The 19,577-nt window shown below is 47.2% G+C and overlaps 1 protein-coding gene across 1 annotated transcript in view; it reads right to left on the reverse strand.

The window, feature by feature from the left end:
* Positions 1–5,110: 5,110 nt before the first annotated feature.
* The window catches only part of LOC146182174 (sodium-dependent proline transporter-like), a 35,909-nt gene continuing 21,442 nt past the window's right edge, over positions 5,111–19,577 (reverse strand). The window contains exons 9-14 of the mRNA XM_084575909.1: positions 19,090–19,202; positions 16,182–16,310; positions 15,681–15,780; positions 14,494–14,594; positions 12,222–12,377; positions 5,111–5,497 (exon numbers count right to left, since the gene is read on the reverse strand). Coding sequence (XP_084432035.1) covers positions 5,111–5,497; positions 12,222–12,377; positions 14,494–14,594; positions 15,681–15,780; positions 16,182–16,310; positions 19,090–19,202 — 986 coding nt within the window. The remainder of the gene's footprint in view (positions 5,498–12,221; positions 12,378–14,493; positions 14,595–15,680; positions 15,781–16,181; positions 16,311–19,089; positions 19,203–19,577) is intronic.

A 19,577-nucleotide genomic window follows, 5' to 3' on the forward strand; every position in this document is an offset into this window, starting at 1 on the left:
GTGGCGTGAAATATAAAAGCATGGCCCATAAAACATAGTATGATGGAGAATAAGTCATGATCTAAACTTATTTTGAAGCGCAAACTACATCCTCGCTGTACATCAGAAGAAAACCAAAGTAAAACTGGCTGCGCCTCTCATATCCTCAAATTATAGTGCCCGGGCTTACCTTCGGAAATGCGGTTTTGTACCTCAAAGCAGAGATACAGTCGACATTAGAAATAAAGCAGAGAGCCGTCGGACTATTAGCACTGGGTGCCCACGGCAAAACCACAAATTATGCGGTATAAGGAGATATGGGCTGGGCATCTTTCGAAGAACGGGAATCTCAGAGTAAAATATTACATGAGGAACGCCTGAGGAAATTAACAGGTGGGCAGCTAAATTATTTAAATACCTATACCTAAAAAGCGTTGACTCACAATGGAGGAAAAAACTAGAAAACTAACCAGTAAGTATGCTGGTCACAGGGACGAAGAAATAAAGAGCGTTAAGCAACAGGTGTAAAACACAGAAGGTAAAGATTAGATATATTCGATGGAAAAGAAACAGATTGTGGAACTATAACGTTAATGGACAAGAAAAATAAGGAAGGAAGCTTTCTTTGATAACTCAAGAGGCAGTTCCCTACTTTTTGAAGCTAGATTAGGGTGCCTTAGAACACGCAGCTACAAAAAGAATTTTAATCATGATGATGACATATGTGCAGTACAATGTGGTAAATCCACAGAAACAATTAACCATGTTATACTCGAATGTGATGGTACCCATCCGGAAGTCCATGCAGGAGCAGTCAATCTTCCTGAGGCCCTGAGGTTTAGAGATACCAGTGGCCGGGTGAATGAACCTGCGGTGGAAGCTAGCAAGAAAGGATTGGAAGATTGGCGGCTTAAAAGCAGAAAAGTAACATTATGTTATTAATGTAGAAACCGAAGCGTGGCCTTGTGTTCGGGAGGTACCAGGTTCGATCCCTGGCGCCGCCGGGTACCCACCGGCTTTTCAATGGGTACAAACTTTCCCCCGGCCTGGTGCTCGGCTCTTTGGGGTGAAATGTTTGAGAAAGGGGTCATAGGTCTCAAATAGTTGCTCCGATGTGGCAGTGATCAGTTCCGCCATAGGACAACAATAAGTCCGCCTTGTGCGGCAGAAGCCCATTATGTGGCCCTTTTTTCTGTCAGCCCGGCCTTTGCAGGCCATTAGTTGTTCGAAACTTTAAGCCCTCGAAGGAGCACAGCAGGGTGAGCAGAGCCTCTTCCAAACGCACACCCCTGAAAGAGCCCGGCGCCGGGCCGGGGGACGCTTGTACCCAATTTTACCGGTGGGTGTCCGGCGGCGGGTTTCGAATTCAATAGAATTATTGTATAGGTAACCGATCTTAAACAATTATTAAGATATAAGAAAAAAAATTGCAAGGGTTCAATGCTGTTGAACCAAATATTGAGCGAAAGCATTAGCTTTCGGGTGACCGAGCGTTCTTCTCTTTTTCTTTTTCCTCAGGCCACGTATAAAGCCCTGCTTTAATTAAGCCGTATGAACGTGCCTTAGATACAGATATCCCCTCCTCTACTTACTGGAGAGAGAAGGAAGGCGAAGTGTCTCCAATGGAGAGAGAGAATTAACATTTATTGCACCCGTCAAAAGGTTGGTGAGGATCCGAGGCGAAGCTCTGTCCCAACCATGTCCTCCCCCTCAGCCGTCGACCTGGATCCCTTGGATCTTAGCAGCGGCCAGGGAAAGATGGCTGACTTCTCGTTGCCCTTTTTCGTCCTGCTTGAGAAGTAGTGCCTCCCGGGACTCATATGTTCGGTCAGGTTCTCCAAATCTAGGACACGTCCATATCATATGGATCATGTCCGCTATGCCATCGCAACGTTTGCACCTGGGGCTAAAAATTTCGGGTGCCACTTGCTGTAAAGCTGGGAGTTCGGGAATACTCCAGTCTGTAGCTTACGCCACATAACCTCCTCGCTTTTGGCGAGTTGCTTACACGCTTTTGGTAGTACTGATCTGCCTAATTTGTAATGATTTAGGATATCTTGGTAGGTGTTAAGGTCATCGTCGAACTGCAGGGGCTCCTCATCGCGCAAGGGGTGCGGGGTTGCGCATAAGTCGTCACTGGGATCCCGGAATGTAGCTAATCCTCGGGCCAGTACGTGCGCTTTCTCGTTCCCCCTCAACCCCTGGTGCGCCGGTGTCCAAATGAGCGCGACCTGCTCTGCCGGTGGTGAACCACTGGCCTGTCGTTAATGGAAGACGACACCACCTGTTAGACCACAGCGCAGCTAGTGGGAGAAGCGCGAAACGCCCGGCGTGGCTACAAGCCACGCTACGCTGAAAAGCCGACTTGGTAGCCCATCTTCGCCTCGCTTATGACGTCACACCACGTATTGCCCATGGAGTTGTTTCCTTCCTCCATGGTATTGCCATTCCCCGAAAACTGTAGCAACGGAAGTGCCGGATGCGTCACTCAAAAATAAAACACAACCTTACGTTTTGTTCGAGCATGAAGCGCAGTACTGAAACTGAAATGCAATATTAATAAAATAGCTTTATGGATTGAAATCACTTACTGTAAAGAGCATTACATCGGTGGCTTCCGTCGCGCCATCTATACTACGTTGAATAAGTCAACTTGAAAAATTGCTGCGGCGTAAATCCGCAAAAAAGAGTTTAACGCATGTTAAAGGGCCACTGTCCAGGGAAGGCCCTTTTAAGCAAAGGAGCCCAGTGTTTCGACCAGGTACCGGAAATAGTCTGTGCAAAATGCTACAGTGACACGCGCGCCGCAAAGCATCGAAAGTACAATTCAAAGCTCTCTCATGCTCTCCTCTGGGAAGCCAGCTTCCCCGTTTCCTGCGCTGGCCCGACGGGCCACAATAATGACATACGTACCGCGAACGACGTCCATTGGTCCGTCTCGCTGACTGACGGGAGAAGGATGGATGTCTACCGCTCGCTGCGCGCTTTTCCCTCGCCACGTCCAGACTGAATCCAGCGGCGCGCGCTCCCTTGACCGTTTTTTTTTTTTTTTTTCGCGCTCGCGGAGAGCCACGCCCCACCTCCCGCCAAACGCGGAGGAGGAAGGGGAATTTGTCTTGCGGAGGCTAGACGACCTCGGGCAGGAGAGTGAAAAACCTTTGCGAGGGAACGGAAGGAGAGAGGCATGACAGAATCGGGTGATTGCGGTGGCTGTAACTGCGTTATTAGTTACTCTTTTCAAAAACATTTTGCGGCCTTGCGTTCTAGGGGCGAAGTCTCACAGTCACCGGGGAAGAAAATATTTTCGACCGGAGGGTGGACAGTGGGCCTTTAAAGGGCGATTATTGCTGAGAGCTGTTTCTGAACGTAACCTAAAGGTAACATATACACACTGAAGACAAGAATTGATCACGATGAAGGTAACTGTACAGTGTAACCGTTGTCATACCGCGTAACTACCGGACCGCGCTACGCTGAAGGCTCGAAACCTGGCGTAGTATTGCTTTTGCAATAAAACGAGCATGACAGCAATTGCTGCCACCCCGATTCAAAGGGGACGCTCCTATACTCCATCCATCCATCCATCCATCCATCCATCCATCCATCCATCCATCCATCCATCCATCCATCCATCCATCCATCCATCTGAAGTGAAGCGGCTCTGCCCTCGCAGAACATCTTTTAAACTATGATCGTGGATCATATATATATATATATATATATATATATATATATATATATATATATATATATATATATATATATATATATATATATATATATATGCCGCTCAACAACTTTCATCAACGATAAATGGCGGTCGCAAAATTCTGATTGGTCGAAAGGGTGGGCGTTCCAATCACATTACCCTTAGCGAGAGTTTCAAAGGCCCCACATTCACATCAAGCTAAAGATAGAAATGAAGCCAAAATTGGCGAGAAGGTTCCTTTTATGAGTATATTTCGGAAAATATAAATACTTCAATTAAATAAATTTGTCGCCAATGGGATTTGAGTCCAGGCCCTCTACATGTCAGCAGAGCACGCAAAGCATAGCCATGAAGGGTTGTTGGTACGAAGCGTGTTATCAATGGCACCTCTGGTCTGTATGACTCACAAACGTGCGTTTGGGATGTGTATCGATGTTGCAGTGGTAATTTCAAAATTTTAACTGAAACAAGAAATTTTTTAATCGTCTGAGCAATAAAGAGCGTGGTGTTAAAGGCGCTGTCGCGTCTTCTCTTAAAGCGAAGTTTAAGTGTCCTATTTTTAGCATTTACAAATTGTGGATCCAGCCTACCAACACTGCTCTCGGTCATGTCACGTTATCTCGTGACGTCACACACCGCCGATTGTTCACTGTTCGGGAGTACTACATGCTATTAACACGTCACCAACCTATCAATGGGTAAAGTTATTAGGTGACCCCAAATTCTGCTCATGGGACTACATTGTTACCGCATAACAATGGGCAAATATTAAACATTGAGCTCCGAATTTTCATTAGTAATATGATTTATTTCAGATCAGAAACAGTTTTATAAATGTTCTAAGAAAGTTTTGTAACTAAATAACTGGCATCGACTTTAACATATGTATATACTTCAGTATATGACAGCATGGGACAAAACACATTTAGAAAGAAAACTTGTACGAAGCCCTTGACACACCTAGTGGGCAGCAACTGCAGTATTGTTCATATTTCACAGAAGAAATATCGCTGCAAAAATCCCCGGCAAACCAGTACCTTAACTTCCGCACTCAGTACGCTCATGGGGTGTTTTTGGAACACGGTTGTTCTACCATTCCATGTATTGGGCGTAATATAGTCGGACATTACCCCTAGGTTATTCCCACTTATCGTCATCTGCGCGCTATGCAGCAAGTCGTACATTAGATAGCAAAGCACTCGCATCGTGTTCAGTGCAGGACATGTGCAATACATGCCAATGGCATCTAGTATAATACAATAAGGAGAAATGTAGTTAATATACTGTTTATGATACAGTATTAAAATAACTGATAAAAAAGCATTGATTTGAAGGTCACGCGAGCAGACGTTTCAATTTCAACCCACGGCCGCATTCATCCAGGAAGCCTAATCCTAATACAGCCGGGGGGGAAGTCCTCGGCTAGGCCTTGGCTTCTTTATTGACCACCTCGCCGGGGTCAGCCTTGGTTGCGTTAGTGACGACACTGACTTCGTCCTCGGTCAACACGTCCTGCCTCTCGGGCATGCCCAAGATGTACAAACGGTCGAGCAGCGAAGTAGACCTCACAGGGGACACCGCTGGAGGGCTGGAAGGCAGGGATTCGTGGGCCGACCGTGGCGGAGACGTAGCGTCAAAGGACGAGAGGACCAGGGCCTGGGTGGATATTTGGGCCTCATCCGGCACAACCACGCCCTCGGAGATGCTTCTCCGGCAGCCCCGACTTCGCACGAAGGCGATGTAATTGACGTACAGGTGTGGGTCGTGGGGACCCCAGTCGTGCCTAGGCTTCAAGCATCGTGCGAGTTCCTGTGAGAGAGAACCTTTTGATGGTCGGTAGATCATGGCTGAGAATCACACGGATAACACACCTCGCGGACAGCAACTATCATCTATTGTTAAGTATTTTGTGCGAATATAATGAGTTTTCCAAAAAAAATTATTTCGCAAGTAACGACACAGTACAAGTCACAATAGTGCCATAGTGACCAGCTGAGGTCAGCTTAGTTCATCAGGATCATCAATGCTGCATATCAGAAGGACTATATTGACTCTGGTCCCTTAAGCTGAAACATTGGCGCTAATAAATACCTATTTTGAACTAAAAATGCCCTTATAGGGTAGTAATCTCTACCGCAATACTCCAAGTGAGCTGGACTGACACGGCCCCCTTCTGCGTCTCAGACAGTTCACTCCAGTTCACGACCACTCTACATTCTCAGTAATGCGAACGACCTGTAATAATGAGCTTCGTTTTGCACCTCTGTAGCAATTGTATTCGAAATTCCGTACGCCAGCACCCCTAAAGATGGCGTCGATGTATACGGCATCTCTATTAGCAACTTTGTTTCTGTGTATACTTGTACCGCGGAAGTGTTACTAGACCCTTTACACTAAACTCCGTCTGGCTTGTTGCTGCAGTCGTTGTTGGCATTATCAACACATCCTGGCTTCTTCTACTGGTAATAATAAAAGTATGTAATTGTTTTAATAGTAACAATGCGAGACGAAATTCCGTCTGGCGTTGTTGCTGCAGTGATTGTGGGCGTTGTTAACACAAGCCAGCACCCCTGAAGAGGGCGTCGACGTACGGCATCACTAACGGGCCTCTATGTATCTCCACATATCCCCTGATCTGATACAAAATTATGACGCAATCATTCTTTGTGACGCATTCTAGGCGATGTCATGCCATTTCTCTTCTCATTTAGCATCCATCTGCTAGTCAAGGTAGAAGCTAGCTGGCGATAGGGCTTAGAGCCGACGACATATGTACCTTCAATTATATGCCTTAACCACCCCAATACACCACATGACCTAGTGCTGCGGGAGCCATGGAGGAGCAGAAAGAGTACAAAGGGAATCGCGCTACGGCCACATGGTGACGCGCGTCACAGGAGTGGAAGGAGGGCGGAACCAGATCTTATATGGATAGGCTCTGGAGAGAATGACGTCAGACAGTGCATCGCTCCGGGCAGATTTCGCTTTTGCGCAAGTTTGACACAATTCTCTTCCGTGGACTTCAACCGGATATATTGGGCTAATTTCGGGAAAGAGTTCGTAACGGTAGGTTTTGTAGTTGTGAATTATTTTCAAAAACACACCCCCTGGCTTTCTACAGCTGTCTTAATTCTGTATTTTAGAACATTTTATTCTTTCGAATTCATCCACATCACAACGAATTAACCACTTGTTTCTTCTGGCACTCGAAATATACAGATTGTTTCAAAATTACTCTTTGCGAGCCCAGGAAAAACTTTGTAAGAAAAATTTTCGCTACGCATTGGAAGCTTAAGCCCTTCCCATCGACACCTGCTGGATAACAGTATCTTAAAAAAAGTGCTGCGAACCATTCAAATCTATATTTGTTCTTTTTTCGACAGCCACCTGCATGCGGCTTTATCACTTTGATTCTGGCACGCTTATCAATTATATGTTCTTTGTTTGATCATGTTCGTTGTCGCGAGACGCAGCTTTGTCAGTTTCTTTCTCGTGCAAGATGCTCCGAGATGTTTCTCGAAGATTCCGACAACTCGCTATGTGTTCTAGGTTGTGCTAGTCACCGTTTGCGGTTTTATCTCGACCTTTCTTTGTAGACTTTAAATCGAACACTAAAGCGTGAAATCGGCATTCGTAGATCGAGGACCGCTGAGCACGATTGTTGCTATCGCTGCCGCCAAGTTGTTCAGTTCTTTTGCGGGCGCAAGTCAGTCCAATAAAGAGTTGGTTCCTGTGAAGATCAAGTCTCCTCATTTGTTGTCGACGGCATTGTCACCCCCACGTGACATCTAGTGGAGGTGCCAGGTCGTAGTCGGCGAAGCTCTTCATAGACGACTTGGCGCATGATGTCCCGAAGGATGTCTCCGCTCGCGGATGCGCTGCTCTATTGGTTGCGCCGGCCGGTTGTAGTGGTCATAGTGGCGCATCCGGGTGTTGATAGTTTTCTCCATGGTGGACGCCTCGCTTTCAAATTCGGCCACGGTTTTTGGCAGATTTCTGACAAGTCCTGCAGAAAACGACTTTTTATCGCCTCTCATTAAAAATCTCACCTTCTCTCCTTCCGTCATATGTTAGGCTCGGCGCGGCGAAAAAGGCGCTTCATCTCCTCAACGTAAACGAGGAGAGATTCATTCGGAAAGTCTTGATTGAAGGAGGGCCTGAGCTCTGTCTTTCCGGACGATACTTGCAAAGGCAGTTAAAAACTCTTGAAAATCTCCCAATCCTTCAAAGTTACTGCATGATTTTCGAACCATATAAGATCTTTAAAGAGCAAAGCAAACTTTGTCTTAGCTTCGCTTCGTCACTCCAGGTGTTGAACGTTGCCACGCAGTTCGAACAAGTCGACCAGTCTTCCGCATCCTCGTTCGGTCGTCATTAGAGAGATTTAGCATACCGTGATCCGCGATCCGCCACCGTGACCTCTACCGCTCGTGGGCGGGGCGTACAAGCTGATTGGTTCCTATGCGGCAGATCTATGTGCCGATATCCAGTATGTGGCGCCATCTATCGGCGTTAAGGGGTGTCTGGGCATGCGCAGTGGAACGCGCGGTGGCGGATCACGGTAGCGGATCGCGGATGACGGTAAGCTAAAACTCTATTAGAAGCAGGGGGCTAGACGAAAACCAAGGGAGCTTTCTGCTCAACGGGTGCCATTTTCGGGATACATAACGGTGTCGGGATTCAGCACCTCCATCAGATGTCACGTGGTGGGGATAATGTCGTCGACAACAAATGAGGAGACTCAAATAAGACGTGGCCCATGAAGCTAGATTTCGCTTAGGTAGAGAGGAGAGGGCTCTTCGCTTGTGCCTCTATCGCTTACGAACTATAGCCGTCCTTCATACGCCGGTTTCTTAACCCAAACTATTTGGCGTTGTTTCTCATTCATGCGATCAGGCGAGGTTATACCGCGCACACGGAGACTCTGGGGGTAGTGGTAAGAAAACATTTGCCGATAGATACAAATTCAGAAGGTTATGCACGAGCTGACCCTAAGGGGACCGGCCCTCACAAGCACTAGGTAGAAGTCCCTTGTTCTAGGGTACCGTGCAGCACGCAGTCTGTTTCAGAAGAGCCCGAACATGGGCTAGTTGACGGTAGGATGTGGGAGAAGGTATCTCGCTAGAGTGTGGAAATTCACGTTTCCCTCGCCCTTACGGTTCGGCGAACACCCAATCTCTCTTTCACGGGGACCTCTCATCTTTCCCTTCCTGGTCTCCTTCCCCCGGTCGGAGAGGGTGGGGGATGGCGTAGCGCGTCGGGCGGCCCCTCCTTCCCCCTCCCCTCTCATCTCGGCGGACAGCATCTGCATCCAGAGAGACGACGCCGCGATGCCGAAGCGCACGGATGCTGGTACGACATCCGAGGTCCAAAGAAGGTCCGGTCTCCCTGCGTTCGGCCTGCTGTCACAGCGGGGACCTTAAACACAGTTGGCATAGTGTTCGGTGACTGCTGTGTGCGTGTCACCACACGACTGCCCCCTTGCCAAGGTACAGCCGTCATCCCGAAACAAAATCCTCCTCCCCCGGGACATCCGGGAGGGGGGGGGGGAGGTACCGGGGATGATGTATGAATGATGACGGGCAGATAGGTTATGTGAGACCTTGAGGTGCGGCGCCTTCTGGAGCCAAACCTCCTCCCATCTGACAACGATACCGAGGATGAAAATTGGGCACTCTCAATAAACAGCTTGGCTCGCTGGCTGTGCCTCGGTGTTTCGTTCTTTCCTGCCACGGATGTGGTCAGGGCTAGCGGCGCGGCGTTTAGCTCTGAGAGCACAACCCGAGCCCCGTGAGAACCCCCACAAGAGACAGAGATATCTCCTCCTCTCCTCTTTCTTTTGAAGCTATCGCTTCAAAATATTCGCCGTGGTATTGCGTGGGCAGGTTCGATCCAGAACCTCCAGATCTGTGGGGTGCAGAGTCACACCATGGGGCTACGGGTGCTATGTTTACATGTGCGTGGCTTACTGTCCTGTAGGGCCAGTGGGGATAACGTTCAGTGAAAATGTGAGCGTTGGACACTTCCGTTTTTGTTTCTACAAACGCGGAATTGAACAGTGTGAATCACAGCTCTGGAAAACATGGATTTATCTGTACAGCTTCAAAAATGGCATCTTGAAGCCAGAGCTTCACTACACTAGGTTGAGCTGGTCTTCGCGTGACAATTCAATATTACCAGTTGCGGAACTTCCCATAGGGCTCATGTATCAAAAAACGGTGGTTTTGATTGGTCAAAATTTGGGTGTTTACGAATGGTGGCGGCACCGGCGGCCATTAAAGAAAACTGCGTCCAAATTCCAAACTTTCTGATTGTTGCTCAATGCACAACCATTATGGAAAATAAAATTAGTTGAATACTTGCAGCGGCAAAAAGTATTAGGATAACAGCCATATAGTTAATCGAGAAGAAAAAGAGGAGAGAAAACTGATTTCTAAAAGGCAATGGTGGCAATAGCAAAAAGCTTGTATTGAGCGCTTCCAGACGACGCGACAATTCATAGACTCCCAGAAAATGGGCACAATATTTGGTCACTTTTTGAAGCGGTTTCGCAACTGTATGATCCAAAAGCTCTCGAGTGGAAGGGGGTGGAGCACGTGATTAATTACGTGGGTGACGTCACTTCGAGCCATCGCGCGATGGAAACAACCATGATGTCAATTGATGGGTATACAGAGAGAGAGAAAAACACTTTATTTAAGAGCGCAAATTAAGCACTTAACATATCCTTCGCGTGGTTAACCAAGAACACGGGGAAACCGCGCCTTGACTCGGAGCCAGCCTTGGCCGCCAGTGCTATGAAGCTTTCACTGAATGCCATATTTAACTATGCCAACCCTCCGCGAATTTTTCTCCACCAAAAGGTTTTTGACTTAACACCTTTTTTTGTGGCTCTAAAGTGGTTTTGGAGCAAACGTTACGCGATGCGTCCAGACGCCGCTATCGCTGACGTGTGCAGCAATCTCCTAAATTATAAATCATATGCAGTAAAACACAGTCCATTACGTATACACTATTAGTCGCGCAAGAAAACTAGACTTCTCTCACTGAAGCCGCAAGTCATAGAAGCGTCAGCTATATCCCAAATTCCTGGTACCGAAGAGCCAGTTTTTTTAGCGTATCAGCCCTACAAGGAGAGGTGCATGTAGTTGGCACGGTTACATAAATTGCTTAAGATATAGCCCTTAAAAGCAGCACGCTAATGACTTTTGAAATACGTAGTATGGTGAGTGTAGTGGGGCCGTGCAGGAGTCCGGGCGCATGCATGCTCCAAACTCCTCTGTTCTAATATTAAGTTAATACTACTGCTACTACTATGATAGCTTCAACACTTTCTATAAAATTTTAGTAGAGGTGGTTTCTGAGAAGGTGCTTTAAGCTTTAAATATGCACTGCCGACAATAGCTCAAGCAAAATGCGTCCGAACAACGTGTTGAAAACCCACAGTTCATACAAGGAGGGACTTGTGCAAGAAAATATTTAAGTCGAATTTTAAGTAGCCTCCTATGGATGCCTTTGAACCAGCATATCTTTTCTCCCAATCTTATACCACATCCACGAGTATGTTGCACACAGCTCAAGTGTACTCGAAAATAAATGTATGGACCGCCTCTGTTCAATCTGTAGATGCGAAAAAGGAGGCCGTACTTTCAGATCCAACAGCGTGTGCTCTTTTTTTTTTTTTAACTTTCTATTCAGTTTTCTGTACAATACATATGATTGCGCTTGTAATTTTGAAATGACTGATGCACAAGCGAAATCTTGTAAACAGCAATATAGGTTGGTGAAATAGGCCCGCTACGTCATCGCCCGTGAGGCCAATCACCAACCGGCGCGAATTTCGAAAGCGGTGTATAAGAAACTGACACGTTAGTTCAGTTGATTCAGGAGGGGACAACGTTGCATTAGAGGCCCTCGGCCAAACTTGATCAAAATTGAAATTGAGGGACCGCGCCCACTTCGATGGCCGCCAACAAAGGTGGGCTGGGGTACCCGAAAATCTGGCCCGGATCACCTAAAAACTAACTTCAGCCAGACTGGACAAACATTGATGTCCAAGTACAATGAACCACCCCCAGTTTGATGGTGGCGCCCAAATTTGGTTCGGGCAACCACCAAATGTTTAGCCAGGTTACCCCCGAAAAATGATTTCGGCCAAATGAACCAAAGTCAATATGAAAATATAATGATGAAATATTCGATGATCGCACGCAAATTTGGTCAGGATCAAACATAAAATTCGGCCCCTTTCACCAGAAGATTGACCAACCCAAATGACTGAGTGGACCATGATTTCACATGTGTTAAAGATGTGCCGACGTTAAACCACTGCGATTTTTTTTTTACAAATCATCCCAGTGTAATCTTTTCCATTTGATAAAAATTCATTACGATACTTAAACGAAGCCTAACGTATTTCTCTTCTATCCTGAGACCTTATCAGGCGGCCACCGCTCGGCTTGATCCGAACTGGGACTAGTAGTCGTTTCGCTATATATCAAGACATATCTCTGGTTTACTGGGCTGAGCTTACGTAATTGTTTTTCTTGGCGTACAAGTAGGCGAAAAGAGGAACCATCGCCAGGCCAGCCACCACGAAAGAAAGGCCGAGGATATCCGCCCACAGCGGGTATAGCCTTCCCCGGTCCGAGGTGCGGGAGTGCGTCATCAGAGAACGGGCCACCAGAATCTGGTGATGGGGAGGCAAGACATAGAAAAGGGAGACTTTCACTTGGTTATTTCCACGCGCCACAACAGCACTAACAATTCATGACGGAAGAACACTCAGAACAACTAGCATAGCCGTGTCATGTAGCTTAGAATTTTAATGTGTGCTGCATTTTTTGGAGAAATGAACAAACAGAACCAAGAGGCCACGTTTAAAGTTTTATTCAATGTGACGATGCCCGCCTGCCCAGTACTAGAAATCACGCGTACTGCTCTCTGAGCACTGGAAATATAAACTGCTTGGATTTATCATTTAGCTAGCCATTACGTTGACAAAAGTTCACATTTCTACCACATATAATACAGCCTCAAAAAGTAAGTTTCTCATTCCCTAAACATACTGAAAGTGATGTCAAAGAAACATACTGGCGATCTAATAGAATCGAATCTAATGCACCTCCACCTACATCTAACATGTAAAAAACTTGAGACAAAAGTATTTTTGGCCTTAAATACATATATGTCATGAAACATAACACGTTGTCTCGCCCGAAAAATACACATACCACTTCCTCTCTACTCGCTCCTCCTCCCTCTCGGCTTACATTATTTGCGTAGAAGCGGCCTTCAAATGAACACATACGCCTGCCAGACGTAAAAACGAAGCATTTATTTCAAAAGTAATTTTGTAACACTCCCTTCCGCATATGAATTTTTACGCAACAGTAATGGTCATTTCACCCGAGATAGCGCAAATGGAAAGGCAATAGAGAGATTTATCTTACCGGGACCCGCGATCCGCCACCGTGACTCTCTACAGCGCGTGGGTAGAGTCACTCAGCGTTCGAGCTGATTGGTCCCGACGCGGTAGGTCTGTGTGCCGACAACCAGTATGTGGCGCCATCTATCGGCATCAAGGGGGTCTGGGCATGCGCAGTGGAGTGCGCGGTAGCGGATCACGGTAGCGGATCGCGGATCACGGTAAGCTAAAACTCTGTAATTCGCATTCGCGGGTACAACAGACCGGCGCACGCCGAAGTGATGATTAACCACGAAACGGGCTTGGTTGCTTTGACTTTCATCGTAAGCTTAGCATAGACGTATAGATGTAAGTTTTCGAAATTCGCCTCCTTGAAACGGTTGTCGCCGTAGTTGGAAATCTAACTTACGACTTAAGCCCGAGGGCGGTGACTACCAATATAGATGAAAAGAACAATACACAGCGAGGGCTGTGTAGGAATTAACGAGTCATCGTCACTATCTTGACTATTCCTAATGCGGGGTGAAGGCCTCTCCCAAATCCCTTAAATTATTTTAGTCCGGTCCTGTACGAGATGAATCCATTTGGCCTCCGCAAACTTCACCTCATTCGTCCACCTAACTTTCTACCGCCTCCTGCTAAGCTTGGTCTTCCTTGAAATCCACTCTCTCATCCTTATAGGGACAATCAGTTATCCTCCCTTCAAAATACATAACCAGCCCGTGCCCATTCCTTCTTGACTTCTAACTAGAATGTCATTAATTCACGTTTGTGCCCTGGTACACTCGGGACGCTTCCCGTCTCTTAACATTACATCTACCATTTTCTGACGTCCGATGTCAGTGCTCGTTAAGAACTCCGGGCGGTCATAAACTACCAGAGCCCTGTGGTTTACGGCCTCCCTCATAACCGGTGTCGCTTTAGGACGTAAAACTCCAAATGTCACGCCATGCCATTTTTACCTGTGGCTGCTGGGCGGTCGTTTGGTTTGGTTTGGTTTGTGGGGTTTAACGTCCTGAAGCGACTCAGGCTATGAGAGACGCCGTAGTGGAGGACTCCGGAAATTTCGACCACCTGGGGTTCTTTAACGTACACCGACATCGCACAGCACTGCTGGACCGTTGCAGTGCCTCGCACAGACTTCAATGAAGCTTTGAGCCCAGACACGCCGCACTTATGCGCTACATAGCTCTAGCTGTAAACCTTTTTACGATAGCATGAGTCTTGCGATACGCGCGGCTTCTTTGCTACCCTCTGCGACTCGCTGAAGCTCTCGGCGTTGAACACGCAAGACATCTATCGGGATGAGTACGCTTGTTAGGAAAGTTTCGTCACTTGTTGGCAACTCTCAGTTACGCTTCATCACGCTTTTGCTCACCGTCAGAGCCGCGGGGCACACCAGCACCCAGCATAGTTGCAGGAAGAGGCCCGGTGGCGATCCTAACATGAACTCAATGTCGAGGGAGATCCTGCGTGGGCCTGTAAAGGAAGCGTATATCTGTTTCTTGAGTCGAATTTCGGGTTATTGTTTTTCGTCAAAGTTGTCGTGCAGGGTCCTAATAAAGTTTTTTATAGTGAAGCCTGGTCAGTTGTCCCCAGAGGTAACCTATTTGGACATGATAAACACGAACTTTCATGATCGAAGCTATTTATATGTTGTGAACGGAGACTTCAGCATGCGCTAATTCCATACGACTGTGCTCAGTGCGGCCAGATATAGTGCTGAACGGAATTTAACGCGACGTGGTCAAATCCTCGTTCTCCTGAAACTCTGGCATTGGCGTTGGAGTGAAGATTCGCGGGAATGCCTGTCGCAGGAGGCAGTTGGTAGGTGACGCGTCAGAGCGCCGATTGGTCGGCGGTCTGTGTGACGTCACGAGACCACTTGACATGGCCGAGTTGGTAGAAGTTTTCAACTCGGGCAGCTCTTTGAAAACGTGAGGGTGCGATAGGAGTCGAAATATCTGGGACATTTTTATCCCGACATAGAAAGCTACGCCTAGATCGCGCACGCACACTCGCACTGCTTGGTTGAAGAAGGGCTTTCATATCTATAGTGGGTGGTCTTTCTTATAATTAGGTAGCCTACGTCAGTATGGTAATAAGTTTCAGTTAGATAATAAAGACCCAAATTAGGGAATGCATTAATAGGCGAATAGTAAAGCGCATGTGTGCGAAAGATGCACAGTGGAAACCGCCTACGGGAGCCACGTGGTCCCGTAAATACTCTTACTAACCAGATGTTAGAGAGATTTAGCTTACCGTGATCCGCGATCTGCTACGGTGATCCGCCACCGCGCGTTCCACTGCGCATGCCCATATCTCCTTGACGCCGACAGATGGCGCCACGTACTTGATGTCGGCACATAGACCTGCCGCGTCGGGACCAATCAGCTTGTGCGCCCCGCCCACGCGCGGTAGAGGGTCGCGGTGGCGGATTGCGGATCACGGTAAGTTAAATCTCTCTATTCTCTCCAAAATCTAACGAGTGGTAACGAATCCACGTCACCGATGCTTGTATATATTGTAGCGCTGTCTGACTATGCCCTGATATTGCAATCTCACCGTAGAACCAGCACACCGTGTACAGCTCCATGACAGCGATGATTGGCAGGATCATCCCTCCGATGTACGTATCAATCAGGTTGAGCACGTACAATCCACCCTGCGATGATCGATGCAGTGGGCATTGAAAACTAAACATTGAAAACACATACGCGATCATATAATAGGTTACTTTAGGCTTGGAAGTTGATACAAAGGAAAATAATACCGCCCAACGTCAGTCACAAGAATAAGGAGCCAGCTATAGATAAAACGGGTATCAAAAATGAAGAAATGGCGCTTATTTGAGATCTCAGTGTTTATTCCGCAAGTGCACAGATGCCGCTTGTCAAAGAATATACTTCGCTAAATCTCATAAGAATTGAAAAAAGGATATTTTAAAATATATATACATGCAACAGCTGCAAAGCATGTTTAATAAATGGGGACAAGAGTGGCAGTATTTGACGAGGGAGGAATCAAACAAAAGCCACAAAAAGAGGGCTCGCAAAATTTTCCCACCTCTGTCGTCATGGACATGCCCAGCAGGAAGCTGATAGCGGATGTCACGATGGACAACGTGGCCGGGTACTTCCTCAGCACGGGAAACTCGTCCTTCAGGGGCACCAGAAATGACTCGAACATTGCAAACTGCGAAGACGTAAGATGGGCGTCTGTTTTCAGTCGCCGACATTTCTGGAGCACTTCTTTCATACTAAGCGGCTATTGCAGCCGCATTAATGTTGCCAACATTGCGAGTTAAAAATCATGAACATGCCTCTGGCTGGTGCTAGTTGATAACTGGGTGACATGGCCGGGCGCAGATTCGTCGGCAGGTCGTATGACGTTACGAGATAACACAACATGGACAAGTCGGCAGGCGCTACCAGCACGACATCCTTCGAAATGGGAGGTGTGGGGGGAATCAAACCCTCAGGGACAGTTGGACCCCAAGTTCTACATGCTCTATAGGCCACGCAGGAATATTTGTACGGCTTGGTTAAAACGCACCTTTACATTAATTCCCAGGCAGCACTAACTGGTGGCCCAATATTGGCAATATATTGACAGTGATCGGCCCAGTATAAGAGCAGTGTATTGCCCATATACTGCCAATATTGGACCGAAGGTCTGTGCCGCCTGAGAAGCGAGTAACAAAGTTCCTGTATACGAGGATGAAGATTGTCAACATACTGCAATATTGTACCGAAGGTTTGTGCCGCCTGGGAACCGAGTAGCAGGTAGCCTTCAAATGAACGCTTTTTGTTCCGTTTGTACAGCAGGAAAACTTTAACAAAGTTCCTGTATACGAGGATGAAGATTGCCAACATACTGCCAATATTGGACCGAAGGTTCGTGCCGCCTGGGAACCGAGTAGCAAGTAGCCTTCAAATGAACACTTTTTGTTCCGTTCGTACAGCAGGAAAACTTTAACAAAGTTCTGTACACGAGGATGAAGATTGCCAACATACTGCCAATATTGTACCGAAGGTTTGTGCCGCCTGGGAACCGAGTAGCAAGTAGCCTTCAAATGAACGCTTTTTGTTCCGTTCGTACAGCTGGAAAACTTTAACAAAGTTCCTGTATACGAGGATGAAGATTGCCAACATACTGCCAATATTGTACCGAAGGTTTGTGCCGCCTGGGAACCGAGTAGCAAGTAGCCTTCAAATGAACGCTTTTTGTTCCGTTCGTACAGCTGGAAAACTTTAACAAAGTTCCTGTATACGAGGATGAAGATTGCCAACATACTGCCAATATTGGACCGAAGGTTTGTGCCGCCTGGGAACCGAGTAGCAAGTAGCCTTCAAATGTACGCTTTTTGTTCCGTTCGTACAGCAGGAAAACTTTAACAAAGTTCCTGTATACGAGGATGAAGATTGCCAACATACTGCCAATATTGGACCGAAGGTTCGTGCCGCCTGGGAACCGAGTAGCAAGTAGCCTTCAAATGAACGCTTTTTGTTCCGTTCGTACAGCAGGAAAACTTTAACAAAGTTCCTGTATACGAGGATGAAGATTGTCAACATACTGCCAATATTGTACCGAAGGTTCGTGCCGCCTGGGAACCGAGTAGCAAGTAGCCTTCAAATGAACGCTTTTTGTTCCGTTCGTACAGCAGGAAAACTTTAACAAAGTTCCTGTATACGAGGATGAAGATTGCCAACATACTGCCAATATTGGATCGAAGGTTTGTGCCGCCTGGGAACAGAGTAGCAAGTAGCCTTCAAATGAACGCTTTTTGTTCCGTTCGTACAGCAGGAAAACTTTAACAAAGTTCCTGTATACGAGGATGAAGATTGTCAACATACTGCCAATATTGTACCGAAGGTTTGTGCCGCCTGGGAACCGAGTAGCAAGTAGCCTTCAAATGACCGCTTTTTGTTCCGTTCGTACAGCAGGAAAACTTTAACAAAGTTCCTGTATACGAGGATGAAGATTGCCAACATACTGCCAATATTGGATCGAAGGTTTGTGCCGCCTGGGAACCGAGTAGCAAGTAGCCTTCAAATGAACGCTTTTTGTTCCGTTCGTACAGCAGGAAAACTTTAACAAAGTGCCTATATACGAGGATGAAGATTGTCAACATACTGCCAATATTGTACCGAAGGTTTGTGCCGCCTGGGAACCGAGTAGCAAGTAGCCTTCAAATGAACGCTTTTTGTTCCGTTCGTACAGCAGGAAAACTTTAACAAAGTTCCTGTATACGAGGATGAAGATTGCCAACATACTGCCAATATTGGACCGAAGGTTTGTGCCGCCTGGGAACCGAGTAGCAGGTAGCCTTCAAATGCATGCTTTTTTTGTTGTTGTTGTTGTTGTTGTTCCGTTCGTACAGCAGGAAAACTTGGAGCGTTACTTAACAGTCGTTTCAAAACTGTCGTACCATTCTGAATGAAGGCAAGTGCGTAAAAGGTGTTGAAAATCGGTTATATCCGTCGTGATAAAAAATGGGTTTAAGTGTGAAATGACTTTAGAGCCCCTGGTCGGCGCGGGCCGCCGAGGACGACCTGCGCCTAGAGAACGCGGAGGCGAACAGAAGGAAAATCTAAAGGCTACGGGAACTTTCTTTTGGGTCAGCTCCTGAAGCATGCATCATGCTGTGTTCCCGCCGGATCTGGACAAACCAGTGTCTTATTTCGCTCCTCGCTTATTTTCTTGCCCAAGACGCACTTCTCAGTGGACGCTTCAAACATGACGTCAACATGAAGGTTAGCTTAAAAGAACTTTCGCAAAATTGAAAATGAGCAAGACTATCACTTCTCGATGGACACAGGGAGAGACGTGCTGCCGCAGATATGAGACACCATAGAGTGTTATGCTATGCCTTCTCTCCAACTAATTTCATGCTGACACCTACTCTCAGCAACGGGATCAACTGTGATCACTTTGCTTGTATAAGACAGATTTGCAAGCACTGTAACTATACCTGGCTATCGACGGCGAGGAGGAGGAGCATCAGGAAGAAGGAAACGGCCCACAAGTTGGAGCCGGGGATCAGACTGGCCGCCTCCGGATACGCCACAAATGCCAGGCCGTGCCCTGTACAGATAATAGCTTGCTTTTGAGTTCGCTAACTGGAAGCACCATAAATTGGGTCACCGGCACGCGCCTCTCGTGCGTCCCCCGAATTGCCAGTGCTGGGAATAGAAGCATAATTACCTATTATAGTGCGCAGGGACCCAGACGGCCACTGACGTCCGACGGACAACCGAACTCGGCCGCAACTCGGCGGCCGATTTCGGACGTCCGCCGGAATTCCGGCGTACGTACGAAAGCGGATGGTCGAATCCGTTCGCCCAGCGGACAGCCGCCGTACGTCCGCCACTGGATTTGCTTTTACACAGCTATGATATAGTTTGTAGTCGTCGAGCTCGTCTGAACTGCGTATAAATCAGTAATGCCGTCAAGTCTGCA

The sequence above is a fragment of the Amblyomma maculatum genome, chromosome 8 (assembly GCF_055883805.1).
Source record: "Amblyomma maculatum isolate TAMU_Amacu chromosome 8, ASM5588380v1, whole genome shotgun sequence".
Taxonomy (NCBI): domain Eukaryota; kingdom Metazoa; phylum Arthropoda; class Arachnida; order Ixodida; family Ixodidae; genus Amblyomma; species Amblyomma maculatum.